This window comes from Corythoichthys intestinalis, chromosome 7, assembly GCF_030265065.1.
Source record: "Corythoichthys intestinalis isolate RoL2023-P3 chromosome 7, ASM3026506v1, whole genome shotgun sequence".
NCBI lineage: Eukaryota > Metazoa > Chordata > Actinopteri > Syngnathiformes > Syngnathidae > Corythoichthys > Corythoichthys intestinalis.
Genome location: NC_080401.1, coordinates 14,906,250 through 14,932,782, shown reverse-complemented (window position 1 = coordinate 14,932,782; position 26,533 = coordinate 14,906,250). Strand labels below are relative to the sequence as shown.

General features: G+C 40.1%; 1 protein-coding gene across 4 annotated transcripts in view; it reads left to right on the top strand.

The window, feature by feature from the left end:
* Positions 1 to 26,529, top strand: part of obscna (obscurin, cytoskeletal calmodulin and titin-interacting RhoGEF a) — a 66,516-nt gene extending 39,987 nt beyond the window's left edge. For 2 of the 4 annotated variants that reach the window (XM_057840710.1, XM_057840707.1), the window contains 38 exons: positions 2,421 to 2,533; positions 2,682 to 2,882; positions 3,001 to 3,083; positions 3,178 to 3,351; positions 3,499 to 3,658; positions 3,743 to 3,844; positions 3,914 to 4,078; positions 4,173 to 4,331; positions 4,416 to 4,593; positions 6,157 to 6,270; positions 6,335 to 6,502; positions 6,601 to 6,703; positions 8,264 to 8,393; positions 8,479 to 8,584; positions 11,401 to 11,506; positions 11,630 to 11,760; positions 11,979 to 12,091; positions 14,213 to 14,381; positions 14,475 to 14,562; positions 14,642 to 14,842; positions 14,916 to 14,976; positions 16,435 to 16,512; positions 16,596 to 16,768; positions 16,880 to 16,906; positions 16,997 to 17,149; positions 17,352 to 17,397; positions 17,484 to 17,561; positions 17,668 to 19,372; positions 19,456 to 19,572; positions 19,655 to 19,777; positions 19,877 to 20,044; positions 20,115 to 20,220; positions 20,303 to 20,542; positions 23,779 to 24,002; positions 24,087 to 24,101; positions 24,329 to 24,425; positions 24,510 to 24,659; positions 25,951 to 26,529. In XM_057840710.1, coding sequence (XP_057696693.1) covers positions 2,421 to 2,533; positions 2,682 to 2,882; positions 3,001 to 3,083; positions 3,178 to 3,351; positions 3,499 to 3,658; positions 3,743 to 3,844; positions 3,914 to 4,078; positions 4,173 to 4,331; positions 4,416 to 4,593; positions 6,157 to 6,270; positions 6,335 to 6,502; positions 6,601 to 6,703; positions 8,264 to 8,393; positions 8,479 to 8,584; positions 11,401 to 11,506; positions 11,630 to 11,760; positions 11,979 to 12,091; positions 14,213 to 14,381; positions 14,475 to 14,562; positions 14,642 to 14,842; positions 14,916 to 14,976; positions 16,435 to 16,512; positions 16,596 to 16,768; positions 16,880 to 16,906; positions 16,997 to 17,149; positions 17,352 to 17,397; positions 17,484 to 17,561; positions 17,668 to 19,372; positions 19,456 to 19,572; positions 19,655 to 19,777; positions 19,877 to 20,044; positions 20,115 to 20,220; positions 20,303 to 20,542; positions 23,779 to 24,002; positions 24,087 to 24,101; positions 24,329 to 24,425; positions 24,510 to 24,659; positions 25,951 to 26,131 — 6,506 coding nt within the window. In that variant the 3' untranslated portion in view covers positions 26,132 to 26,529. The remainder of the gene's footprint in view (positions 1 to 2,420; positions 2,534 to 2,681; positions 2,883 to 3,000; positions 3,084 to 3,177; positions 3,352 to 3,498; positions 3,659 to 3,742; positions 3,845 to 3,913; positions 4,079 to 4,172; positions 4,332 to 4,415; positions 4,594 to 6,156; positions 6,271 to 6,334; positions 6,503 to 6,600; positions 6,704 to 8,263; positions 8,394 to 8,478; positions 8,585 to 11,400; positions 11,507 to 11,629; positions 11,761 to 11,978; positions 12,092 to 14,212; positions 14,382 to 14,474; positions 14,563 to 14,641; positions 14,843 to 14,915; positions 14,977 to 16,434; positions 16,513 to 16,595; positions 16,769 to 16,879; positions 16,907 to 16,996; positions 17,150 to 17,351; positions 17,398 to 17,483; positions 17,562 to 17,667; positions 19,373 to 19,455; positions 19,573 to 19,654; positions 19,778 to 19,876; positions 20,045 to 20,114; positions 20,221 to 20,302; positions 20,543 to 23,778; positions 24,003 to 24,086; positions 24,102 to 24,328; positions 24,426 to 24,509; positions 24,660 to 25,950) is intronic. The other 2 variants (XM_057840708.1, XM_057840709.1) reach the window with 2 other exon arrangements.
* Positions 26,530 to 26,533: the final 4 nt, after the last annotated feature.

Sequence of the window (26,533 nt, the reverse complement as noted above, 5' to 3'; positions counted from 1 at the left end):
ATGTTTGAAGCCTGAAATGTGGCGAAAGGTTGCAAGATTCAAGGGGGCCGAAAACTTTTGCAAGGCACTGTAGTACAGGCTAGTACAGTGCTTCTCAATTATTTTCTCTTACGCCCCCCCCAAGGAAGACGTAAATGTTCCGCGCCCCCCAAACTCTGCCGCCACTGTAAATAGTATCATTTGTCTATAATATTACTATTATAAGTACGCCTCTGCCTCACATTGTATCCTTTTTTTCTATTAGAGAAAATAACAGAGATCAACTTCTAAAGTATAACTTTATTAACATTGTTTTGTTTGTAACAGAAAAGACTTAACGCGCATCAATTTGCCTGAATTAAAAAAAAAAAAAGTCACATCCAAACTGTAAAAATACACTCAAGGTACATTTTTGACCATTTGATACTGAAAAATAAAATCAGTAAATAATAACAAATTCAAAATGATTAGAAACATTAACTCATGAAGACAATATGCCAAAAAATTTGACCGAAAAAACAAAACTGAATAGAAGAAGAACAAAAAAAGTGTCTTTGGACAGAAGGGCAGTTTTTATTTTCGCTGCTCGCTGCTCCCAGTATCACCTCCAGTTTGCAATGATGTGGGGTTATTTTGCAATGAGCATGCTTACAGTGCTCACTGGTTTACTTATATAACACTGACAAAGCGGGATGATTGTTGGCAATATTCGGCACGTTTTCGCTGAAAAACAACCAAGCGGCTTATCAATGAGATTGGGGTCTAATGTCTTCAAGTGGCGTCTTAACTCATTTGGCTTCCGGCTGTCCACTATAATCATTTTTAGACACAGTAAACAGTGGTCTTTCCTCGTCTACCACTGTATTAAATGTCAAAGCATTCTCGGCGGCCGAGGGAGAACCGTAGGTGAGGCCGGTCATCGTGACGATCCCAAGCCGAAAATGGCACTTCTCAGGCGGACACGTGAGAACCGGAGAAGACAGTGGGTCGCTGCGTGAGTCCAGCCGGAAAACGGCTTTCGAAAACGGCGCACAGCTCTCCAGCTCTTCATGAGTCTCCTCCGTGATTCCGTATGCTCTTGCTTACTTCAAAAATACTGCGCACACTTTGAAAATGAGAGCGCCACTGCCACCCACTGAGTGGATGTGCAAGTACACTTTATTCTAGTACGGCAAAAAAAAATGTTCACCGAGGTCACACACGCCACCCCTGGCATCGCTCTGCGCCCCACTATTTGAGAAGTACTGGGCTAGTATATGGCGGAAAACACTCAGGTGAGTTGAAGTTCCGCTCTGAGACCCCCAATGTAGCCAACTTTCAAAATTGTCCGATATGCATGTGTGATACATCATTGAAAACCTTAAAATCTCTATTTTCTGGGGGAAGAATTTTTTTGAGCAGGAGGGCTTTTTAAAAAAAAAAAAAAAAAATTTTTTTAAACAGCAAAACCATATCTGGAGGTGAGAGCACACGCGAACAGAATTACAGACGCCATGACTTTAACGGGATATTATCGCATACCTACTTTGTTTCGATATAAAAAAACAATGTAGCATGTATCACTGAGTGTCAAGACACAGCTGTGAATGGCCACAGCTGGATTTTTGGGGGATTTTATGGGTGAAACGTGGTAATATAACGAGGGTCGCGATGCAGAAATCGCAGACATCAAGGAGTGGTCGAGATTTTCTTTTTCGTATATTTACCCTTTTAAACGTTTTTTTTTTCAACTTTTTTTGGTTTGGATCAATTATTTATCATTAACATATCTGAGAAAATGCGACAGTAACAAAAAAATACAATAAGCGATAGTTATGAGGTAGATATCCGTGACTTTTTTACAGACACCATTTTTTTCATTGTGACATAATTTGTTTAAAAGTTTAAAATATGTGAGTAAATAATATTTTAAAGTCCTTTTTTTTTAAACAAAATATGAGACATCAATGAATGATTCTAAGCTAAAAACGACAGACATTTTGAATAATAATTATATTTAATTACCTTTGTTTTATGGGTGGGTTGAAACAAAAACGGTTGCGCGTCGTCTGTAAACGGGGGTTTTCAGGGTAAAACGGACAAATTAAAAATAGTTCGGGGGCTTAATATGCCATGAATCTGCTATGGCAGCATATAGACATATTGTTCTATCAAACACAACAGTTCTTTTAGCTTAAAATACAGCAGTTTCTTTTAAAGAGGAGTGCAAGAGCAGAAACTGCTTTTTCAGTCTTGTCTGTATTTTGTGCCATATATCAATAGTTGGAGCACGATTTTTGATGTTTTTGCATCAAGGCTGATTAATCAATTGCAGATTTATATTTGCCTGTAGGTTACAAGTTAGCCAATAGAGAGGCATACGCAGCCTTCGGCCTGTAGTGTGCTGTAGCGTATTCATGCTTTTTAATAAGGTGTGTTAATCGTATGATATGTATTCATAGGCCCCCAAGACGACCGAATGAGGACACCATCTCCTAAACACCATAGGGCCTACACACCTTTAACCAGCACTGTGTCTGGATCAGAGTCTGAAGGGGAAGAAGATCAGCACGAGGTTTGTCATTTGATTAGATTTTTGTCAAGTGTATATGCCATAACTCCTTGTGACTGGCCCAATGTGTTTAAGATGAGAAAAAGATACACCAGGCAGACAGTTAGTAGCGCAATGTAATAATTTGCCCATTTTACTGTAAAACCTCTAGATATTTGAAATGTATGTGGCTCGAGTAGACTGCAACCCCAACAGCGGAACCAAAGACAGTTTTCTACTGAAGGAGGGTCAGTACATGGAGGTTCTAGACTCTGTTCATCCAGACAAATGGCTCGTAAGAACCAAACCCACCAAAACAAACCCTGCAAGACAGGGATGGGTGTGCCCAGCCTACCTGGAGAAGAAGAGAAAGGTTAGATACTAATTCTGTTTGTGAGGACTAGCTCAATGAATCAATTAGTGAAGTGTATTGGAAAAAAATACACATAATTAGTTTTTTTTGTTTGTTTGTTTGTTTGTTTTTAAAACAGGAAGCCTTCATACAACAGCGGACACCCCAAGAGGATCTTGATGGAATTGGTTCCACAGGAGAAGAGTACAGGAGGGCTTTGAGGTCTGTTTATATTGTAAAGCACTGTTCCAGAAATAGTCTGTCTTCTCTTACTCTGACATCTAAAAATCAATTTTTTGTTACCTAATCTCTCTAGCCAACTGATCCAAGGTCTGATTGATGGTGAAGATGAGTTTGTGAAGGAGATGAAGATGTTTATTTCTCATCCACTAAATTACTTGGATTCAAGTCGCCATGTCCCAGTCAACATCGTTAACCAGAAAGATATTATTTTCAGAAATATAAAGGACATTGTCTCTCTTCACGAGAAGTAAATATGCATTACAAAGTGTACATACAGTATGTACAGAATATATAAACTCACCCACATTATTAGACACAAAGAATACAAGAAGTAGAACGTAATTTTCTTCTGTCAGTTTGAACCTAATGTTGACATAATGTGTTGCGGTTTCAGGTCTATTCTCCCCGGGTTGAGAGAGTGTGCCACTGATGATGATGTTGCCATGCATCTGATCCAGCACTCAGAGGACTTTGAAAAATATGTTCACTACATTCTGGGTCAACCACAAGCAGAGGCCTGCATTGCTGATAAAGCTATCCAACAGTATCTTAAAGTGCGTGCCATCAATATTGTTCTGTACCAGAACGATGATAAACATCCATGTAATTTTAAGGGACATTTTTTTGCTAAATTACAGGAATTACCAGGATCTGGTAGACCTGAGGCACCTGTCATTGATTCCCTGACCTTCCTCCAAAGACCAGTTGAAAGGATCCAGACATATCAAGCATTAATGAAGGTCAATAATCAATGTGGTTATTTCTCCACAGCGTGTCCACCATGTTTTGAATGAGCATTTTATTTACAGGAATTAATTAAGAACAAGACAAAAAGCGGCCAAAACTGCTGTCTGTTGGAAGATGCATTCTCCCTTGTGGCCTGTCTACCTTGGAGATCTGACAACCTTCACCAGGTGTCACTCATTGAGAACTACCCCGCTCCTTTGACTGCTCTGGGTGAGCCTTTGCGGCAGGTCAGTGCAAATATCAATCTCATTTTAAAATAAATGTATGTAAGTTTCATGAGTTCAAAACATGCTGGTTTTCTTGTTTTTTCACCCCTCGAAGGGGACCTTCACAGTGTGGGATGACGCTCCAGAAACAAAAAAAACCTCTAGAGGGCACCAAAGACAAGTATTTCTGTTCAAAGAATGCATAGTTCTATGCAAACTGAAAAAAGATGCCAGTAAGAACTGTGACACATATGTATTCAAGAATAAAATGAAGGTAATTACACTTATTACACTATTGGTGGTGACCAGTCACATGTGTTGACCTAAAAATCCATGTTAACTTTTTGACCAACTTCAGCTAAATGATATTGAGCTGAAGGAAACAACGGGATGTGATGAGAAGACATGGGAGCTGTGGCATGAACACAGGGGCTCGGTGCGGAGGTACACAATACAGGGCCGTTCACCACTAGTGAAACTTTCCTGGCTTAAGGACCTGAAGGATCTGCAGCAACGATCCATCCTGCCCACTAACAGTAGGCTTTTCGTGTGCTGTAGACAAATGGTTCTCGAATATTTTACAGCAAGTACCACCTCAGCGAATACTTGGCTCTATGAGTACCACCATCAGGGCAAACATTAAGAAAGTAACAAGACTGCTCTAAGGTTTTAGGTTTTAAAAAAACAGAAATAGTAATGTACTTAAGGATTGAGTTAAATGTCATTACACCTAAATGTTGCTCCTAAATATTTGAAAAGAAAAAGGTTTTAAAATTTAAATCTGATTCCTTTTCAGTTTAGGTTGAATACAACTGAACTGTACTTGATTACTGCACTGTAGTGGATTATAAAAGTTGTTTGAACAATGACTGTACGTAAATCTTTAGTGTAACACTAGAGCAGTGCTTCTCAATTATTTTCTATTTCTTTCGCCCGGAAGACGTAAAAGTTTCAGACACCCCAACTCTCTGCCACCACTGTAAATAGTATCATTTGTCTATAAAGTTATTATAAGTACACCTCTGCACAACATTGTGTCTTTGTTAACATTAAAGAAAAAAGTAATATTTATCAACTTTAACAATAAATTATAACTTTATTAGCATTGTTTTTGTTTTTAACAGAAAAGAAAAAGTGCATCAATTTGCCTGAATTAAAAACAAACGGACAAAAAAAGCCATCCAAACTGTATACATACATTCAAGGTACATTTTTGACCATTTAATACTGAAAAATAAAATAAAATAAATAAATAAATAAATAATAATACATTCAAATTGTGTAGCTACAGTAACTCAAGAGTACAATATGCTAAAGAATTCGACCTAAGTTTAAAAAAAAAATACAGAAAATAAAATAAAAAATTTAAAAAACGAACAAAATCGACAGTCTCATTGGACAGAGGGACAGTTTTTATTTTTGCTGCTGGCAGAATTAGCTCCTTTACTATGATGCTAACATAGCTTGCTGGTTTACTGATGTAACACCTACAAAGCGGGACAATTGTTGGCAATATTCGTCACGTTTTCAAAAAATCAAACGGCTAATCAATGTGATTGGGGTCTAAGGTGGAAAAGCTATATAAGCTATATAAGTATAACACCATTTAATGTCTTTAAGTGACATCCTAATTCATTTGGCTTCATGCTGTGACCTGCCAGCATTTTTAGACACAGTAAACATACAGGTCTTTCGTTGACCCCCACTGTATTAAAAGTGAAGCCAAACACTACATACGCATTGTCGTATTTCCTCGTCTTAGCTCTTCATATCTCTGTGCTTGTAGCTGTGTGCTGTTGTTTGGTTAAAAAATACTACGCATTCTCTGAAACTGAGAGCGCCACTGCCACCCACTGAGTGTGTGTGCGGTTGCACGTTATTATATTATGGCAAAAAGTATGTTCCCCGAGGTCACATGCGCATAGACATCGCAGGGGCGCATCCCACTATTTAAGAAGTACTGCACGAGAGTGAGCCTCTGATGGTACTTGTACCACACTTTTTGAGAACCATTGCTTTTAAATAAGCACTAAAAACTATAATGCACACAAATTTTGTTGTTTGTCCCTGCCATGTTTGCATCTGTCAATCAATCAAAGATCCCCCTGTGTTTAAATCACCACTGTCGGACTGCACAACTAAGATCGGACAGACCATCAAACTGAGCTGCAAGGTCGCAGGATTGCCTCAACCAGTCATCACTTGGCTCAAAGGTCAGAATGGAAAAATATGACTCGCACTGCAATGGTTTGCACAAACCGGATGTCTTTGCCTCAGATGGCCTTGTGTTGGAGGATGACCCCCGGCACATTATCACAGCAGACAGGTCAGGCACGTGCAGTCTGATCTTGGACAGCTTGACTGCAGAAGACGCTGGACAATATATGTGCTACGCTACCAGCAGCATGGGTAGTGCTGGCACTCTGGCTACTGTTATAGTGCAGGGTAAATCCCATGATTTATTAAATTAAAATATTTTACTCTATTTTACTATTTCAATCCGCAAGGGTTTACTTATTGAATACATATTTAAATCCCCCTAGCTCCACCCAGGTTTGTGAGTCGTCTTGAAAGTACTTGCCTGATTGAGAATGAAGACATCCAGTTTAGTTGTTCCACACTCACAACTCCGTTGCCCAAAATCAGGTCAGTATGCAATTTTTCCAGTAATGCGCACTAATTAGAGTGAGTTAGTAAATTAAATAATTGTATATAAATACTTCAAAAGTGCATTTGTAAATAGTTTTAAATATAAAATTCTCTATTGTGGGATTAATCCTAGTTGTTCATTGTAATTATTGTTCAGTTATGAGGGCATTATGATATGAACAAAAAAGCTGCGGTTGCCTATTATTAAGGAATCAGTTGCTTATATTGGCACTTGGAAAAAAATTTAGAAGTAGAGATGTCCAGATCGATCAGCATCCCGATCGATCGGGACGGATCACGTCATTTTCAAAGTATCGGAATCTGCAAAAAAATATCGGCCATGCCTTTTTTTATTTTTTTTTAATTACCGTAAATCGTTTTCTAATTGTATTTAACGTTACAGACATAAAATGTTACACTTATCCAGAGTCTTTAGTTTAGGCTTAAGGTAGGGTTATCAAATCTATCCCAATAATGGCGGTAATTGATTTTTTTAAAAAATGTATCACGTTAAAATATTTAACGCAATTAATGCATGCGCTGCACGACCTACTCACGAATTGTCGCGCTTCATCTGTAATGGCGCCGTTTTGCCTATATAGAGAGCTAAAAGGCAGCATAAAATGAGTAGAGTGAATTTTGGCATTCTTTGGAGCCTTATTTTAATTGGCTAAAGCCTTACAATTCCTCTCCTTTCGATTAGAAATATCATCGGAAGCAATGTGGGGAAGCAGGGTAGCAACTGATCTTTTTCTTAACACCTTATGTTGTTTCCCAACGCAGAGAAGATATATCAATTGGTAGCACTACGCACAGTCATGGTTCCACTTCCCATCATGCATTTGGGCATGGCCTTCAGTATCATTTACTGAAAGCTCAACAAATACACTAGATGGCAATATTTAGTCACAATATACAAAGTCACAAGTCTTTCTATCCGTGGATCCCTCTCACAGAAAGAATGTTAATAATGTAAATGCCATTTTGAGGATTTATTGTCATAATAAACAAATACAGTACTTATGTACTGTAGGTTGAATGTATATATTCGTCCGAGTTTTATTCATTTTTTTCTTAATGCATTGCCAAAATGTATATGATCGGGAAAAATTATCGGGAATGATTGGAATTGAAACGGGAGCAAAAAAAAGCAATCGGATCGGGAAATATCGGGATCGGCAGATACTCAAACTAAAACGATCAGGATCGGATCGGGAGCATAAAAACATGATTGGAACAACCCTATTTAGAAGTAATCTTTTTCACTATTTTTTTGCTCGAATCTTACAAGACTCACTGACACAATGATGTCACTATTTATTTCATTCAAAAATTCCAAACAAAAAAAGTTATAGGGCGAAAAGTGCACTCATAATTGGCCCATTGACACAATGATAAACCTCATTACTTTTTGTGATCCAAATAAAGATCAATTATAGTGGATTCTGCCACCATGCCTGATTTTTATCATTCTTTTAATATTAAAAATGCCTGCTTGTAAATGCAGAATTTAGAAAAATCAGCTTTATTGGAATGAAATAAACTTTGCCTTTGCAGGTGGATTAAGGATGATAACGAGTTGACTGACAAGCAAAAATATTCAGTCTTGAATGACCCTCGAAGTGGAATTTTATCTCTAACAGTCATTGGTGCAACAGAGGCCGACATCGGACTCTATGAGTGTGAGGTATAATGCTCCCATGTCTAATAGTCACCATTTGCAGAAGTGATCCCTGATGACACAGGATGGTAATTATTCTGTTGGACTTCAGCTTTCAAATGAATTTGGTTGTGTCAAGTGCAAAGCTGGACTATGCCCTTCCTACATTGCTCCAAACGACTCAGACAGTGAACAAATACACGACTTGCCTCCGAAAGGTAGGAGAATTCAAGCTGTACAAGGTAATTGTCCTCTGCAGAACATAGAGGTCATCGGGGGTTGTTTGTTTGGGACATACTTTCATTTCTTCAACATGTACCAGAGGTTTACATACTGTATGTTGACCATATAAAAGACAGATGCCTTTTTTCTGACTTTCTGACATGAAATCAGACTCAGTTTTGGGAACGTGCCCAAATTGTAAGAAACTGGCAAAGAATATCCAAAAAATGTTCAACCCAAATCATATAGTTTAAAGGTAAAGGTATCAATCAGGGGTGAAAGTGGACCCGAACTGTCCGGAACGCCATTGCAGTATAAAATCCATGGGCAGAACGGTGCGTTGATCCTGAAAATATAACAGCAACTGTCAAACCTCCATGTTAAAAAAAACAAAAAACTAAACTTTCAGGCTGCCTCACGCGCATCTCCAAGAAAAAAAAATGACTAACGTCAGATTTACTTACACAAGCATGAACAACAAGCCTAATAATGTTCTTGTGTAGTACCATTTGTTTCCACCAATATTTATTATTTATTTATTCCACGGAGTTCTCCCAGCGTGTGTCTGACGAGTCACGTTGATGTGTGCATGCGCTCACCTAATCACCCTCCCTAGCCTGGACTCCAGTTGTTAGTTCATTGGGTGAAATACTGACATGTGATCAGCATGGATAGTTAGCTCTGATTGGTTCAAATGCACATGTATTCTGGGACAACAAAAAAGAAAAAAAGAACAAGCTTGTTGAATTAAAGCAATAAAAAAGAGAAATGTAACGGCAAATTGATCAGATCTTTAAGAGAAAGGAAAGAGTTGAAGAGACTTATTTTCTCTGATAGGGGAGGTTCAGAACATAATGCCTGACCGGAGAAATAATGAACAGAAAATTCGGACCTTTTCAATATGAAAGCTTTATGTTGTCCTTAAACATAACAAAACATTTTGAATGTTTTTTTTTTTTTTTTTTTTAAATTTATATCTATATGTTCTCTAATTTGTATCATAAATTATGCAATAAACATTAAATGTAGTTCACTTGGTAAAACAAATATAACTAAAGTGAAATCAAACATAATAGGGTTTTAAACTTTTTTTTTTTTTTTTTTTACTGCAGTGAGGTCCAGAAATGCGTGTCTCAAATATGATACATTTGGCAATATAGTTAATGTGCATAAGGCTACTTATTTATTTCCTTTTTAATGAAAAAGTCAATGTTTGCGTTTTCTTAAAAATATATTCAATTTCACTGTGCATAATGTCAGCAATGTCATTTGTACCTATTCTTGTTAATGTATGTTACTTTTTTTGCACATCGTCGAAAAATACAATTTTTAATGAAAATCAGTTTCTCATGTATGCTTTGTTACAGTAAGTGTAATGCAGTAGCCTAATGCATGTGTAAAACTTGTTGTGTTTTATTTTGTGTTATAGGTCTAACTGCCAAAAGCAGTTTTCTTTGCATCTCTGTGGCTTTAGGAGGTTTTGAAAAAAAAAAAAAAAAAAAAAATTCTGGCACCATAGCGATTTGTATGTCAGGGAGTTCTGGCAAGAAATTCTGGCCACTTTCACCACTGGTATCAATACAGTACTAATGACATATCATTAGTCCGGAATTAGCAAATAGAAATAATCTTGGTCATCTGACTTGAATTTAAACAGAAAAAAATGTAGATTTCATATGAGAAAGTTGTCTTTTTTTTTTTTTTTTTTTTTTAAATATAGTGTACAGATAAATTTGTTTTGAGATATGTGTAAGAAGGAAGCACATGCCATCGTCCACAACAGTCCATGTCTATTCTCATCTTTTAATGTAGTCCTGTGGGACACTTCATCCATTCTGTCTGTTTATCGCATTTTGAGACATTACTTTTCCTCTTATCCATTTCACTTTCTTACAATTCAATATTATTTCATTTAGCATATAAATTGTCTTTTTTGGTATTTCAAAAATTCCTGAAAGAGAAACTATTGGATAAAAGTAGTAATTTAAATTCATAATGTTTCCGACATATGGTGAGAAACTGCCAGATGTACACTGGCATCACTTGCAGAATAAGTCTCGCTATACTTCAGAGTTTTTGACGTTATGCTAACAAAACAAAAAAAATTTTTTTTTTTTTTTTTTTAAAGTTTAAACACCCTCCATTGATCAAAATATAAACCAGAGTGATTGATTTTTAAAAAAAAAATGTTTTCACTCTTCCCTAAAGATGCGAATGAAAACCTTTTTAGGTAACAATTTATGCTAAATACATATCTCTATGACTGTGTAAACTGAGCATTACAATGTAATGTCTGTAAATGGGCAATGCTAGCTACTCTTCATGTTCTGGATCTTTGTTTTTTTTTTGTTTTTTTTTTAAATTATGCAGGTGTGGTTGGTGAGTTTTAAAAAACAACACTGATTTTAGATATTACTCTTTCATTCTCTATAACCGTCATGTTTCCATCTTCCCTCTACTTGTCTTAAAGCAGGACGTTCCTCATGAGGGCTACTCCATGTAAGTCATCATTGTCATGATAACATGTAACCACTCAGTGTTTCCCTTTTTCCCCCTCTCGTCAACGCATGCCAACCTAACTCTTCACCACCACAAATACAAGATGGCCATGTGCTGGGCAGTTGTTCTCATACAGGAGTGGGCACGTGCCCATATCTTGTTATTGTGGTGGGTATTAGAGTTTCACTAAAGCCTGAAATCAGCAGGTAAGAGATTTATTTCTATTATGCATTTCTCAGGTAGTGTACATTTCAATTACATCACTGTTGAATCATTGCATTCATCAACCAACTGACATTCTGCATTTTTTTAGACGCCGACTCTGATGGTTGGTCCTCTGCTTTTGTGAAGAAATGGCTACAAACAGATTTCACACCCACCTCTATTGCGCAGAGACTTTTCCCATCCATTCAAGAACAGTGAGTTTAACGCTGTATTTTATTGAACTTCCCTTTGTACATTAAGCTTAGCAATTTATTTATTTTTTTAAATTTTATGTTTTGTTATCACGATATTACCACACCTTGCATTTATCCCTCCAGAGCTGAGAGTAGTATTGCAGAAGTTCCTCAGTTAGCATCTGTGGATCAGCCAACACTGCCACAACTTCCATGTTACGCTGAAGAGGAAGAAGAAATTTATATCTCAGAGCAATTGGAGGAAATTACAGATGGTACTGTATTTTTTTAACTATGTCTTGAAATTAAAGTTAATTAACTATTTTCATTTGTCTTTGTTAGCATGTTTTTTTGGTCAAAAAAATTGCACTCGTTCTAAATGTCAATCCTGTTTATATCGCCTCAGAAAATGTAATAATTCTTATGTTGAAAAAAAAAAAGAGGCACTATTTTCAAATAGTAATCTTGCAACGTTCTTTGCCCTTCTCTTCAGTTCCTCCCTTCATCCAAGTACCCCCAGAAGATATCTATGTGGAACCTGGCCAAAAAGCAACATTTACCGCTATCATTACAGGAAGGCCTACGCCACAGATACAGTGGTACAAGGTAGGAGTGAATGTGTGATTTAGAAGTTAATGAGTGGTTCTGTGCTTTGTCATTTTGACTTCATCTCTTATAATGGTAGTCTTTTACTTTTATAATGTTTAGGTGCCACTAGCTTAGGGGTGGTCAAAGTCTTGGTGTCACAACATGTTAGGTGTCATCTATTGTTGCTTGATTTAATGTGTCTTCTACACTGAATTCAATAGAGAGCTGCATCGTCTCACTTTCACGATGACATATTTATTTCTACATGCCTGCCTACACACCTGCATGATAACAATCAAGGCTCCAGACTGCAACCAAATGGTCGTATTTTCGACTTAGGCCATGTCTACACCTAGCAGGGTCTTTTTTTTTAACCGAGTATCCCGCCTTAATATGTCAGGGAAAAAATAATTATGTCCACACCAGCACGTTTTTAGAAAAAAAAAAAAAAAAAAAAATCTTCCACAACCAACCGCATTCATTAATGTTTAAGTACATTCATAACAATGCGCGAAAAAGAATTGTCTATTATACACCCAACCTTAGCATGTGTTCTTCAATATGAAGTACTGCAAGAGTTTGTAAATAAATGGAAGCAAAAAAGCACCTGTCTAATTTACTCCAAATGTAAACATTGGTCTAATGTGTGACGTAGGGACAAATTTTGTCACAGTCAGTGACGTTTCCACAATTAAAATGTCGGTTATCAGTGTCCACATGATGGCGCCACAAACGCAGAATTCGCACATCTTCACTTTTGGCGCAGTTTTCAACAACACTCGTTTAAATGTACGTGTGCGTGTGGATTATAGGCCAAACTGTAGAAAAAGTTTTTCTTTTTGCCAAATACCCTGCTACGTGTAGACATGGCCTAAAATTAGTGCCAGTGCGAGTATTTTTTCATATACTGGCACATGCGCGACCGTTGCAGGTTTTGTTTGTATGTTTTTGTTGCTGATAAACTCCTTTACGGTTAAATCCACTAGTTGGCGCTAATGTAACGAGCTGGTTTGCCAAGGGAAAATACAACAGGAAAAAAGGTGGAGGTGGAGGATGTGGGAAGTGGACGCTGCTTGGCCAGCGGTGGGTCGGCCCCTCCTGACTCGAAGCTGAATGAAGTGGAGTTTATAAAAAATGCATTGGGGAAAATTAAAGCAGGAAAGGAAACAGCGTGATACTCCTAGTCTTACAGGCGCTTAGTCGCTTTCACTTTCATGACTTTTTGGACTCTCAAATTGTCATCACTTCAAGGAGAGCGAGACTCATGAGACAGCCTCGGCCACCGTTATGCACATTTCCTCCTGGTCGTCTCCGCTTCCAGGAAATATACGTGGTGCCACAACATGTTTCTATTTGTTATTTTCCGAGTGGTGAGTTTGAAACTGCGCAACGATTGTAACATCCCAAGTAACGATGATAGACTTTCTTTGACATTTTCTCAAGATTTATTTCAATCAATACTCAGCGACTGCTTGTAAAAACAGAGCGTGGCCACACTCTCCCTCCCGTGTGATGCAGTCAAATGCGCTCTCGAAAGAAACAGTTCTCACAAACATGCACCCATCCCCAAACACACACTGTATGGTCCCTTGTGGAATCATATTTTAAAATGTTGGGTGTTTTGACTCCCTCAGTCAAAAAGGTTCCTGACCCCTGACTTAAACCCATGAGTATCTGTCTTTTTTTTCCCCAAAACTTTTTTCATCGATATTTATTTTTTTGTCATGAATAGGACACTCCACATTTCCACAGCTGAGGTTCCGTAAAATAATTCCGCTATTAACCTAATTTGTAAGCCGTATACTGGTTGATGTAAAAACTGATAGAGAATAAAATATAGATTCATAGTTTTATGCATTTTTTATGAAATTATTTATTGGTTAAACAGTGAGAACACGAGAAAACTTTGCGATTTTACAGTGTGCGCCCCTGAATCTTCTGCTTGCGCCTCTAAAATGTTACATTAGGGGCCACTGTGCTCCCAGTAAAAAATGTTAGTCTGGAGCCCTGACAATTTTATACCCAGGGATTACAGTTCTGAACATAACCATGACGAGCTTAAACTTTCACCACCAGTGATATCTACCGTAATTATATTGACATATTCTGATAAATTTGATCTATGTTCTGTTACTCGAGGATGGGGAAGAACTTAGAGCCAGTAAAAATGTGGAGATAGTACAACATGCCGCCCGCTGCTCAGTAACCATAGTGTGTCCAGAAGGGGAAGACAGTGGCATTTACACGTGCTTCTCCTACAATGACTCTGGCCACGTTTCGTGCCAGGCCCAGCTTACAGTGGAGGAAGGTGGGTCAATTGATTGTGGCTCTTCTTCGGGCTAAGAAAAATCCGACGTATTGTCGGTAATCGAATAGTACACTGTCATTTTATTTGTTTAAGGTCCGCTGGGGTCTCAGGAAAGAGAAGTGGAGCTGGGGAAAAGAAGGAAGTTATTTGCAGTCTATGATGTTGGTGCAGAAATTGGGAGGTGCGGCCCTGTTGCACTGCAGGATTGTCCTAGCATCACTTTATCTCTTTGAGTGTCACTTGTGAATCATCGTCCTTAGGGGAACATTTGGAGTAGTGAAGCGTGTGATCCACAGAGGAACAGGTGAAGTTTTTGCTGCCAAATTCTTACCGCTGCGAAGCAGCACCCGCACCCGGGCTTTCAAGGAGAGGGATCTGCTATCTCGTCTGGCTCATCCCCGGGTGGCTTGTCTACTGGACTTCTTTTGCACCCGGCGCACACTGGTGCTAATTACAGAACTGTATCCCCTCTTAAAAATGTTTCCCCTTTTGTCACATTAGATAAACTTCTTCTTTAACATAATCAATCACTAGCTGCTGTTCTCATGGCCTTGTAGACCATTTGTTACTCAGAGGATTAGTCTCAGAGAAAGAGGTGAGAGTTGTTTTTCAAGGTATTTTTTTAAATACATACAGTGTGCAAATAAGTATTTAGTCAACCACTAATTGTGCAAGTTCTCCCACTTGAAAATATTAGAGAGGCCTGTAATTGTCAACCATGAGAGACAGAATGTGGGGGGAAAAAAATCACATTGTTTGATTTTTAAAGAATTTATTTGCAAATCATGGTGGAAAATAAGTACCGGTATTTGGTCTATAGCAAAAGTTCATCTCAATACTTTGTTATGTACCCTTTGTTGGCAATAATGGAGGCCAAACGTTTTCGGTAACTCTTCACAAGCTTTTCACACACTGTTGCTGGTATTTTGGCCCATTCCTCCATGCAGATCTCCTCTAGAGCAGTGATGTTTTGGGGCTGTCGTTGGGCAACACGGACTTTCAACTCCCTCCGCAGATTTTTTATGGGGTTGAGACCTGGAGACTGGCTAGGCCATTCCAGGACCTTGAAATGCTTCTTACGAAGCCATTCCCTTGTTGCCCTGGCTGTGTGTTTGGGATCATTGTCATGTTGAAAGACCCAGCCACGTCTCCTCTTCAATGCCCTTGCTGACGGAAGGAGATTTTCACTCAAAATCCCTTGATACATGCCCCCATTCATTCTTTCCTTTACACAGATCAGTCGTCCTGGTCCCTTTGCAGAAAAACAGCCCCATGCTTCACAGTGGGTATGGTGCAATTCAGTATTCTTTTTCCTCCAAGCAAGAGAACCTTTGTTTCTACCAAAAAGTTCTATTTTGGTTTCATCTGACCATAACACATTCTCCTAGTCCTCTTCTGGATCATCCAAATGCTCTCTAGCGAACCGCAGACGGGCCTGGACGTGTACTTTCTTCAGCAGGGGGACACGTCTGGCAGTGCAGGATTTGAGTCCGTGGCGGCGCATTGTGTTACTGATAGTAGCCTTTGTTACTGTGGTCCCAGCTCTCTGTAGGTCATTCACTAGGTCCTCCCATGTGGTTCTGGGATTTTTGCTCCCCGTTCTTGTTATTATTTTGACGGCACGGGGTGAGGAGGGAGTTGAAAGTCCGTGTTGCCCAACGACAGCCCCAAAACATCACTGCTCTAGAGGAGATCTGCAAGGAGGAATGGGCCAAAATACCAGCAACAGTGTGTGAAAAGCTTGTGAAGAGTTACAGAAAACATTTGGCCTCCATTATTGCCAACAAAGGGTACATAACAAAGTATTGAGATGAACTTTTGCTAATGACCAAATACTTATTTTCCACCATGATTTGCAAATAAATTCTTTAAAAATCAAACAATGTGATTTCCCCCCACACACACACATTCTTTCTCTCATGGTTGACAATTACAGGCCTCTCTAATATTTTCAAGTGGGAGAACTTGCACAATTAGTGGTTGACTAAATACTTATTTGCCCCACTGTATATTTTCCCCACACTATGTATTACTGTGAATTATTCGATTTCAGGTTCAGTCATATATCCAGCAAGTTCTTGAAGGAGTTGGACATATACACAGCATGAACATTTTGCATCTAGACATCAAAGTGAGATTTTGACTCAAGTTTCCATACTGACTTGTTTTTGTATTCAAGAATTCATGAATTTTGTTCTGCATATTACCCCTCAGCCAGAGAATATCCTCATGGTATATCCACCCAGAGATGAAATCAAGATTTGTGACTTTGGCTTCTGCCAGGAAGTAGACACATCCAGACATCAGTATAGCATGTTTGGTACGCCAGAGTTTGTTGCACCTGAAGTTGTACATCAAGAACCCGTCAGTGGGGGCACAGATATTTGGTGAGCCAAGATTCAAGACATTGCAATCAGAGCCAACAATTTTTTAATCAATTGACTTACTTGAAATGAATAATGTGACATAACAGAAATATATCTTTCTGTCTGTGACAGGTCGGTGGGTGTGATGGCATATCTATGGTACGTATATTGTTAGGCAACACATATTAGTACGCTATCATAGAACTGACCATAACAGAAACTACTGTTTCACTTCTATTCTATTGACAGTCTATTATGTCGTTGTCCCTTTGTGGGCGAGACGGACCGTGCTACACTGCTGAGAGTGGGTGAAGGCACCCTAAACTGGGATGCGCCTGATGTGATGAGTAGGAGTCCAGAGGCCCAGAGCTTTCTGCGTAGTCTTCTTCAACCAGACCCTGAGTAGGCCCTGTTCTATCCCTTATTATTTCCTTAGCCCTTTAATTGTCAAAGGTGATTTTTGTTAATGACTAGAAACTGGTAACACACACCTCACTACAACAGAGTAAAACTCTGAGCAAAGAATGCTCAGGGTAATAAAAACAAATCGTTTCAATTAAGGTGTGGAAAAATATACATTATACTTTTTCTTCACCCTTTCTAGGAAGCGTCCTTCAGCCTTTGAATGCTTGAGCCATGAATGGTTCCAGGTGAGCCTTAACTACTTCATAGTGTACATGTTTAACAATTTTCCTGACTTGTAAATGAAAATGTGACTAAATTTAACTGTGATCAGGATGAAAATGCAGGTGAAGATACAGATGAAATTAACACGAAGGGTTTAAAGGTGTTCATTTCAAAAAGAAAATGGCAGGTGAGTTATTTATCATTCAACAAACTCATTGGGATCATGTTAGATTCTGCAATTTATCATCATAGGACCCCTTTTTAATACCAGTGTTGTCCTTCTTCACACCCAGCGTTCCTTGACATGCGTTGGTTCCGTGCTCACATTAAGGCAAATACCTGAGCTCCTGGATGCTCCTCTCAGAGATACCGCAGTGACTGTACCCCGTGAACACATGCAGAACAGCAGTACTTCTATGAGCAGTGGTTCATCATCTGAATATGATGAAGCTGATTCTTGGGACTTTTTCCAGTACTGCAGCCCAAGTGATGAAGAGGAAGATGAAACAGAAGAGGACTATGATACTCTGAGCGAGAGAGCACGGATTCCAGAACCTTTTGCTAAACTTCATCAAGGCCTATACGAGGAGGAAGATGTAGCATTTGGGGATGAGGAGGAGGATGAGCTGGTTAGTCCGAAGGGTGTGCTAGAACGGAGTGTGAGTAGGCAGTCGGCTGCATCGTCAGATGTTTCATACTTGCAAACACCTCAGAATGAACGAAGGTTCAACAAGGGCAGTAGTCACTCTCTCAACTTTTCCGACGGTGATGAAGGTTCAGGGAGTGATGCGGGTAAAATACCTCGAGGCAGCGTGATCCGGAGCACTTTCTACAGCTCTTCTCATCAGCTTTCACCCATGTCTGCCAGAAACATGACATTGCGGGACAAGTTTCAGGCTAAAAAGCAGGAAAGAGGTCGAAAGCCACTTCGAAGAAGCTTGTCAGGGCGTCTTAATGAACCTCTCATAGAATATGTAGAGGATGACACCGAGACCAACCGCAGCCAGAGACGGGGATCCGTCCAGCCCACGATGCACAAGTCTACTTCCTTTGACGGCAGTGTCAACCGCATCCAAACCAATGTTCCACCTCACAGAAGGAGCAGGTCTCTTGACGGGTACTCTCGGCGATCTCCTAGTTCGCCCAAGCCCTCAAAGCCAGGTGACGAAGAAGGTACGCAAAGTCTGAAAGAGGATTTCACAGATGATGAAGTGGTAGGAAAGAAATTGCTGGCAATTCCAAGCCCCCGCAGACCCACAAGAAGACGGGGTTCAGTTGTTCCTGTGCAAGACGCTGCCACATTGGGTGGTAGATCTGCTCCAATAAGCATATCTATGGGTGGCAAAATAAGTCGGGACCAATCTGATGGGGAAGCATTCACTGGTTCCCAGGGTTCCTTGGCTGAGTCATTTATTTTGGAGCATGATGGCTCTGAGTCCTCCAGTAGACTTGGTTCATATGAGGAGCTCAGAGGGAGGTACAAATCAGAAGATAGTGATGTCTATGATGATCCGCGGGAGCCCTTGTCTTCTTCATGCCCTCGCTCATTTCAAGAACTTAGACCCAGAGGCCCCTTTCCTCAAGCTCCACCACGTAACCGCACGCGCTCCCACCCCAACATATGCAACATGCAGACTTCAGCAACACCCAGTCCAAGTCCTAGCCTCTCCTCTTTACAGGCTCCTGAAAGGCCTCCTAGAGCCAAAGATAAGAAAGACAACCGCGGCCTTCAAAGACATGCATCTGCACCAGCTCTTGAAATTCAGCCACCAGCAGGAAAATCCCCAAAACTGGGGCTACTGAAGATGTTCCGCAGGCAGTCCTGGGCTAGCCATTCCTACTCACAGTTAGACAGCAGAGAGTTAGGACCAACGCTAGGAGAGATCATGAAGCCAGATACACCGACCATGTCCCTTAGGAAGAGAATGAGAGCTTCAGCCTCAAGTCTGACCAAGCTGTTTTCAAGGTCATCTAGTCAGGATGATCTAAGTAAAGGCGGTACGTTTTCATTGTTGCAGAGGAATCAGTTTGAAGAGCAATAATATAATCAGATGTATTAATGTATTTTTCTGTTATCACAGGGCCAATAGTTAAGGGATCTACTTTTCCTGAAAAGGAATATAGTTTTGAGATTCCTAAAAAGAGGACCTCAAAGCGTTTGCCTTCTTTTAAGATACCAGCGTTCAAAAAATCGAAAGGTATCCAGTTACCCTCGTTGAATTTGTCTATTGTTCATATTAATTGTGTTGATATTTTCTCCTCTGTGCTTCATTTGATCAGAGCTTCTCATCCGTCCAAACAAGGCAGATGTGCTACATTTGGACGGAGGTGGAGTTCTACTGGTCTGGAAGCCTGTCCAGTCTAGTGACCCTGTTACCTACTGTGTGCAGTACTGTACAGATGGTAGGTTTAATGATTGATTTTCTCAAGGCTACAAACGCTGTTCAAATTTTGATTAACTTGTGTGACCATGTTTTAAAAGAGTGCTATATTCCTCTTCAGGTGGGGAGTGGACAGTCCTATCGGAGGACGTTAGTGACAGCAGTTATGTGGCAAGGGACCTACCCAGAGGAATGTCTTATGTTTTTAGGGTGGGTTGCATAACTAAGATGGGAGCAGGGCCTTTCAGTGACGCGTCTGCCCCAGTCGTCATGGCAACTCACTCTGAAGGTGAGTGCATTCAAGTTTTTAAAGCGGGCTTCGTCCTCGAAGTATTAACGTTTTTTATTTGTTTGCACAGATGCAAACATTCCTCTCATTCAGACTGAGTGCCTGGGTTCAAAAGTTACTGGGTCAGAAAATCAAGCAAATCAGAGGCATTATAACTTCCTCTCAGAGATCAATAGGTTGGGTTTCCTGGAACAGACCGTCTTCTAAAAAAAAGCAAAAATACTTAGTGCCTCACTTTGCTTGTTGTCTTTTTATCAGGGGTCGTTTCAGTGTGGTCAACTTATGTCGTGATGCTGAAACAAGCCAAGTGTTTGCTGCCAAAATAACACCTTACAGAGCAGAGCAGAGACAGTTGGTTCTCAGGGAATATCAGCTGCTGAGGAGGCTTCACCATCCCCACCTGGTACAGCTGCACACTGCTTACATCACATCCTGTCACCTGGTGCTCGTGGAGGAGCTCTGTCCTGGCAAAGAGTTGCTCGACAGTCTAGCTGCAAGGTGAGAAATGCTTGAAACACACACAGTACTAAAAAGCACTAATGATACAAGGCCTTACTAATTTTGCAACTGAAAGTCTGGAGTTAGCATAACATTAAAATGTGAACTTGCTAACCTGCAAAACTACTGCGGTCAGGCCAGCCTCTATAACAGGGGTGGGCAAACTATTCCACAAAGGGCCGCGGTGGGTGCGGGTTTTTGTTCATACCCATCATGAGGACAGCCTTTCACCAATCTGGTTTCTTACAGGTGCAATCAGTTGATTGCAGTCAGGTGCTTCTTGTTTCCACTGAAACCTCATTGGTTCAGCTGTCTGTGCTGAATCAGTTGGAACAAAGACCAGGACCCACTGCGGCCCTCGAGGACCGGTTTGCCCACCCCTGCTCTATAACATAGGTGGGCAAACTGGTCCTTGAGGGTTGCAGTGGGTCCTGGTCTTTGTACCAACTGATTCAGTACAGACAGTTTGTTTCAGCGGAATCAAGAAGCGCCTGACTGCAATCAACTGATTGTTTGAAACCAGATTTGTGAAAGGCTGTCCTCATGATGGGTTTGAAAAAAAAAAAAAAACGCACCCACTGCGGCCCTTTGTTGAATAGTTGGCCCACCCCTACTTGACAAGGAACAACGAAGCTAAGCTAGCAGTCCCTCATTTGGATCATTGTTTGCATTGTGTGCATTACGGTAGTGACACACAGTGGCTTCAGAGTGCAAGTCCCGGGGAGCTATCCAAGAATTGGTCCACTTCAGGGGGAAACTGAGACACTGACATGAAAATGAACTGACATGAAAAACAAAATCTGACATGAAATCACCCATTGGGATTTCATGAGAGTGCTTCGGTTCGAGTCTTGGAGTAGACTAGTTTGCCTCAGACGTGATGATTGGTCCTTGAATTATCTCAGATTGTTTTTTATTAATTTTTTCCCAAATCACCTTTATATTTGTAGAAGAAACTATTTTTTGTGTGCTGCAATTAACAGCCTCTACTTGCAAATCCTTTAATTCTCTCAGTAAGACGGAAGAGGGTAAACATTTAATAACAAGCTTACAAAATGTAACAAAACAGAACATAGAACAGTAAGATATTTTTGATACTGCAATGGGACAAAACAATTACTGTAGATAATACTGACCAGTCGAGGTCCCCTCTCTCAGTCCACCTTTCGGTGACTTCCGGGTTCAAGGGAGGGCCCCGCTTTCAGGACACATCAACTTTTAAGTCTATATGCAAATGAACAAGTGAGCCAATCCCAATGGGCTTAACAAAGGCAGGAAATGCTTAGAAAGGCTACCAGAGGAGAAAATTTGTTGAGAACAAAGGAGGTTAAAGAATGTCCACCTGTGGTCACTGATCTCATCAACAGTTGTTGAAACAAACATTCCTTTGGCCTAATTGCCCCGCATAAAATAATAAAACGTAAAGACAGGAAATAACTTATTTTGCTTACACAGCTCAAAGAGAGTCATTAACCACTCAGGCCTTCTGGTCACAAACCAAATAATACTGGAAGTAAAAGACCTGCATAGAAATACACATTATTTTAAAGTAATGAAAGAATATATTCGAAATATATGAAATATTTCCCTACATATTACAATACTATAGATTGAGTCTAGGGGTGCTTCAGTGCAGGGGTCCCCAACCTTTTTTGCACCACGGACCGGTGTGATAAGGGTCTTTTTTTCACGGACCGTTGTTGTCAAATTTTGCATCCTTATAAAATTTTGCTCCCAAAGCTTTTGTGGCGGTGAAAAAAAACCCTCTTTTATATTCAGTTGGACTCTCAATGTTATCCAACGGTGCTAAAAAACTATTTACATCATAAACATGCATATCCAACACGAAAATGGCGTAAATTAATGCTTAACGACACGGCGAAGTGAGAGAGCTGCGTCCAGTTGTTTTGTGTAGCTAACATGGCAAACGTAAGTTAATATTCCTTTCTTTGAAGAAAGTTTGCAGTGTGTACTTTGGAATCGCTGCATTCGCAGTCATTTTTAACATTACGTGCATGCCAAATTTGTCAGAACACTGGCAATGTGCGGCAGAAAAATACAGCAAATATGAAATAACATTTGTTTTTAGCCCCATCGTGTTAAGTGTAGGGAAAATACAACTCACCCGCTGAATCAGTGGCTGAATCTCCCGAGATGGGAGAGAGAGAAGCCCGCTTCACAAAGATACGATGTTGGAAATTGTAGCACAGTTTTCAGTGTTCTCCTAGCGATGTCAGGATATTCCGAAATGACTTTAATCCAGAACCTCGGTAGAGTTGTTGACTCAAATGTACGTTTAATGTCGCCGTGATTTGCGATCTCTACAAGCTGATATTTCTGTTGTACAGACATGCTCGAATCACTCGGTTTATTCACATACGAGTCACAAATCCACTCTTACGCAGTTCGCGGGTCTTTAGTGATTGGGAAGTAGCATAGATTTTGTTTTCTTCGAGGTTGAAGGCTCATCATGTGGCTCGTGAGGTTCCCTTTCCCGGTAAAAAAATCTGTCCAAAGACGTCCATTTTTCAGTCATTCTAGTGTGGGGCTAATTATTTCCGGGAACAAATGTGATGGGCGAGGACCTACTTCATAAGTTATTATCGAGGCCAAGCGCACATATATATATATAAAACAAGATGTACTGCCAACAGTCCAATCAATGCATTTCTATGACAACCTCCTATCCTGTAGTTGTATATCTAGTGTAGACAGGGATATTGGTGTGTTAAGCGGCATAGGCCAAAATCAATCGGCCAGAATGCAGTTGTTAATAATTTATTATTTCTGCGCGGCCCGTTACCAAATGCTCCACGGACCGATCCCGGTCTGCGGCCTGGTCGTTTGGGTGTTTGCTTTAGTGTCCCCCAGAAGTGGACCCATTCTTGGATAGCTCCCTGTTTTTTAATAAAGGGACTTGCACTTCAAAATGTTTCTTTAATAGTTTTTGAAAACAAAGGTTTGAATCGAACGTTGTATCATCTGAACCAATACACATGAAAGTTAGTATAAGTCAATATAGATTTATTTTGCATTGCTAATTTAGCCTATCAAATAATTAGGTTCATATTCATGAGAAATGTAGCCCTGACCCCCGTTCAACAATCTGTTTGGTCTTTTTAATGTCCTGTCCCCAGCAAAAAGTGTAAATGCAGGTTATGCTGTTATATCGTCCCTACCAATGTTGAGACAAAACCTACGCCCTTGTGTTTGAACTACACATTGGTATTTCACAGAGATCTGTACTCGGAGGCTAACGTAGCTGAGCTGCTATGTCAAATCCTGAGTGCAGTCGACTATCTTCATGGCCGGCGAGTGGTCCATCTAGACCTCAAATCTGACAATATGCTGGTGGATGACGGCAACCACCTGAAGATTGTGGATTTCGGCTCGGCCCAGTCTTTCATACCTGGTCAACCTCTCCACACCGAGCACCTGCACGGCCAATCAGAGAGCAAAGGTAACTGAGGCGCTGGTTTTGATATCGTTGTGTTTTTGTACATCTCTAATACACTAAACATTTGACTGTCATGGCCTTCAACAGAACGCTGCGGCAAAGGTACTTTACTGGAGGATAGATGGATGGATGATTGGGAATAACGTCAATCGATCCTAACATCCATAAGCTCAACAACCCATTTCATATTATTTTTGTTCTCTATTTTGTACAAAATGGGTGTGTCCCATTCCCGAATAACCAACAATTTATCAAGAGTGTGAACTTTCCAGTGCTAATAACAGCATAACACTTTATGAACATTATCATGTTTCTGTCTGTTTTGTCAGTTTATATTGTCCTCCCTAAAGCTCCGGAAATCCTGGAGGGTCAAGGTGTTGGGCCTGAGACTGATGTTTGGGCGATTGGAGTTCTCTTATTTATTATGTAAGCAGACAAATTAGTGCTCTATAAAGTGTTACTGATATTTTGTCTTAGTCCTAGCTTATATTTGTATTTGCTATATTTTAGGTTGAGTGCTGATAGCCCGTTTCACTCAGAACTGAGTTGGGAACAAGACAAAAACATCAAGAAAGGGAAGATCCAGTTTGGGCGCTGTTATCCTGGTTTGTCAGAAGGAGCCTTGAACTTAATGAAGATAAGCCTTAATAACAAATCCTGGTGAGCATCTCATTGGTGATATCAGTGTGGTTAGCACAAATAGAGAAACTGACTTACCTTCAGAATGAGAGATTTTCCTAATACAGTGGTACCTCGACATACAATCCTTTCGACATCCGATGTAAAATGTCATGAAATACGACGATTTATGACAGCGTCGCAATTTCATTGTTTTCCTGAAAGACGGACGCGTGGCAGATTTTCTTGTGCGAGAAATCAACATGTGCCCCAAGACGGTTAGTGCAGATGGTAAAAAAAAGGAAAAAGGTGATGCTTAGCATTGAAATTAAGATGGAAATGATAGAAAAATAGTTGCCTGGCATAGCCAGACTGTTCTCCCTGTATTTTTCAAACTACTAGGAGAACAGTCTGGAACCCAGCTCATTGGCCTCTCAAGCCCGAAAGAAATCAACCGTGCAATCAGATTTTTTTATTTGCGTGACGTGTTCTAACCGAGCAACGTCACTCTTGCACGTCGGAAGTCGTCTCCACAACAGTACAGATGAAGAACGGGAGGGCCGAGAATGTTTCTATCCGCGGTAAATTCAGTTTTAAATGACCAAAAACGCATTGAGTCGCTAAAACCAACAGTCTGTTTCGCGCTAGCCATGCTGAATAAACTTCTCCGTTCTCCTCGTATGTTTACATCCTCGCGCTAGAGTTTCTTGTCGCTTTACCAATGTCACTTCTGCCCATCCCTGCCACTCTGCAGTCCGTTTGCTGTGGCTTGCGCCGCCCTGGGAATTTGATCCACGGAACGGTCTCCAGACTCTATTGCTGGAACAGCGGTGAGTCTGGAGTTCCGGGCAAGAAAAATAGTGGTGTGCGCATCAATGAACTGGCTCGACAATACAGCTGGAATCTTTGATCGATCTTAATAATCCATACGATCTTTGATCTCAACGATCCTCCTCCAACCTCCGTTCGCCAGTTTTTATAAGTTAAGGTGAGAATTATTATTTTTGAAACAGAAATCGCCAGCTTCGTTAGGTTTTTAATCATGTATTTCAGAACCTGTGCAACACAACACGGCTGTTGTCCGTCATAGTTTGGGCTGTAAAACGAATTATAATGTATTCTTATGGGAAAATCCCGCTCCACATACGACCATTTCGACTTACAAACCAGGTCCTGGAATGAATTAAATTCATATGTAGAGGTACCACTGTAGTTGATTGACCTACACAAAGAGAAAAATTGAATTCCAAATGCAGTGATTTTTTTATCTTGAGCTCACGATTCCTAAAAGATGTGCAGCCAAAATTTAGAAAATATATAATCTTTTTTTAAGGGGGAGACCCACTGCGGCCGAGTGTCTCCAGAATTCCTGGCTGCGCGCTCATCGTGCTCCCCACCGATCACGCCAATCTAAGGTGTGTTTCTCCACTGATAAGCTCAAAGCGTATCTCGCACAGAAGGAAGAGAAGAGAGATCAAGTGCGGATCAAGATTCAAGGTCCCTTCTTCCAATAGCTGCTCAATAGAAAAAATCAATTGACGGTTACAGTACCACTTTAATGAAGCTGTGTGTCAGTCAGCTGTTTGAAGCATCTTCTAAGGAAATATGATGTGTCTTAAAAGCTTTTTATCCCTTTATTTCAGAGATAGCATTTTAGCAAACAGTGTTCAAAGTTGTGTTTGCTTAGCTTAAATTAAAACATATCAGGGATAATGTTCAGCGGTTGCATTTGAGTTTGGAAAATATATTATTCTGTGCATGCTAGATTTTAATTTAAATGTCACATTGTTTAGCCTTTTTTGTGTAAATGAGAAATGTGTGTTGTGAATGTCTCAATAATACAATGTATTGTGTCAACCACCTGCTTGGATGAGTTACCAAATGACCGGTGTAATAAATAGCATTAAATTGACCAG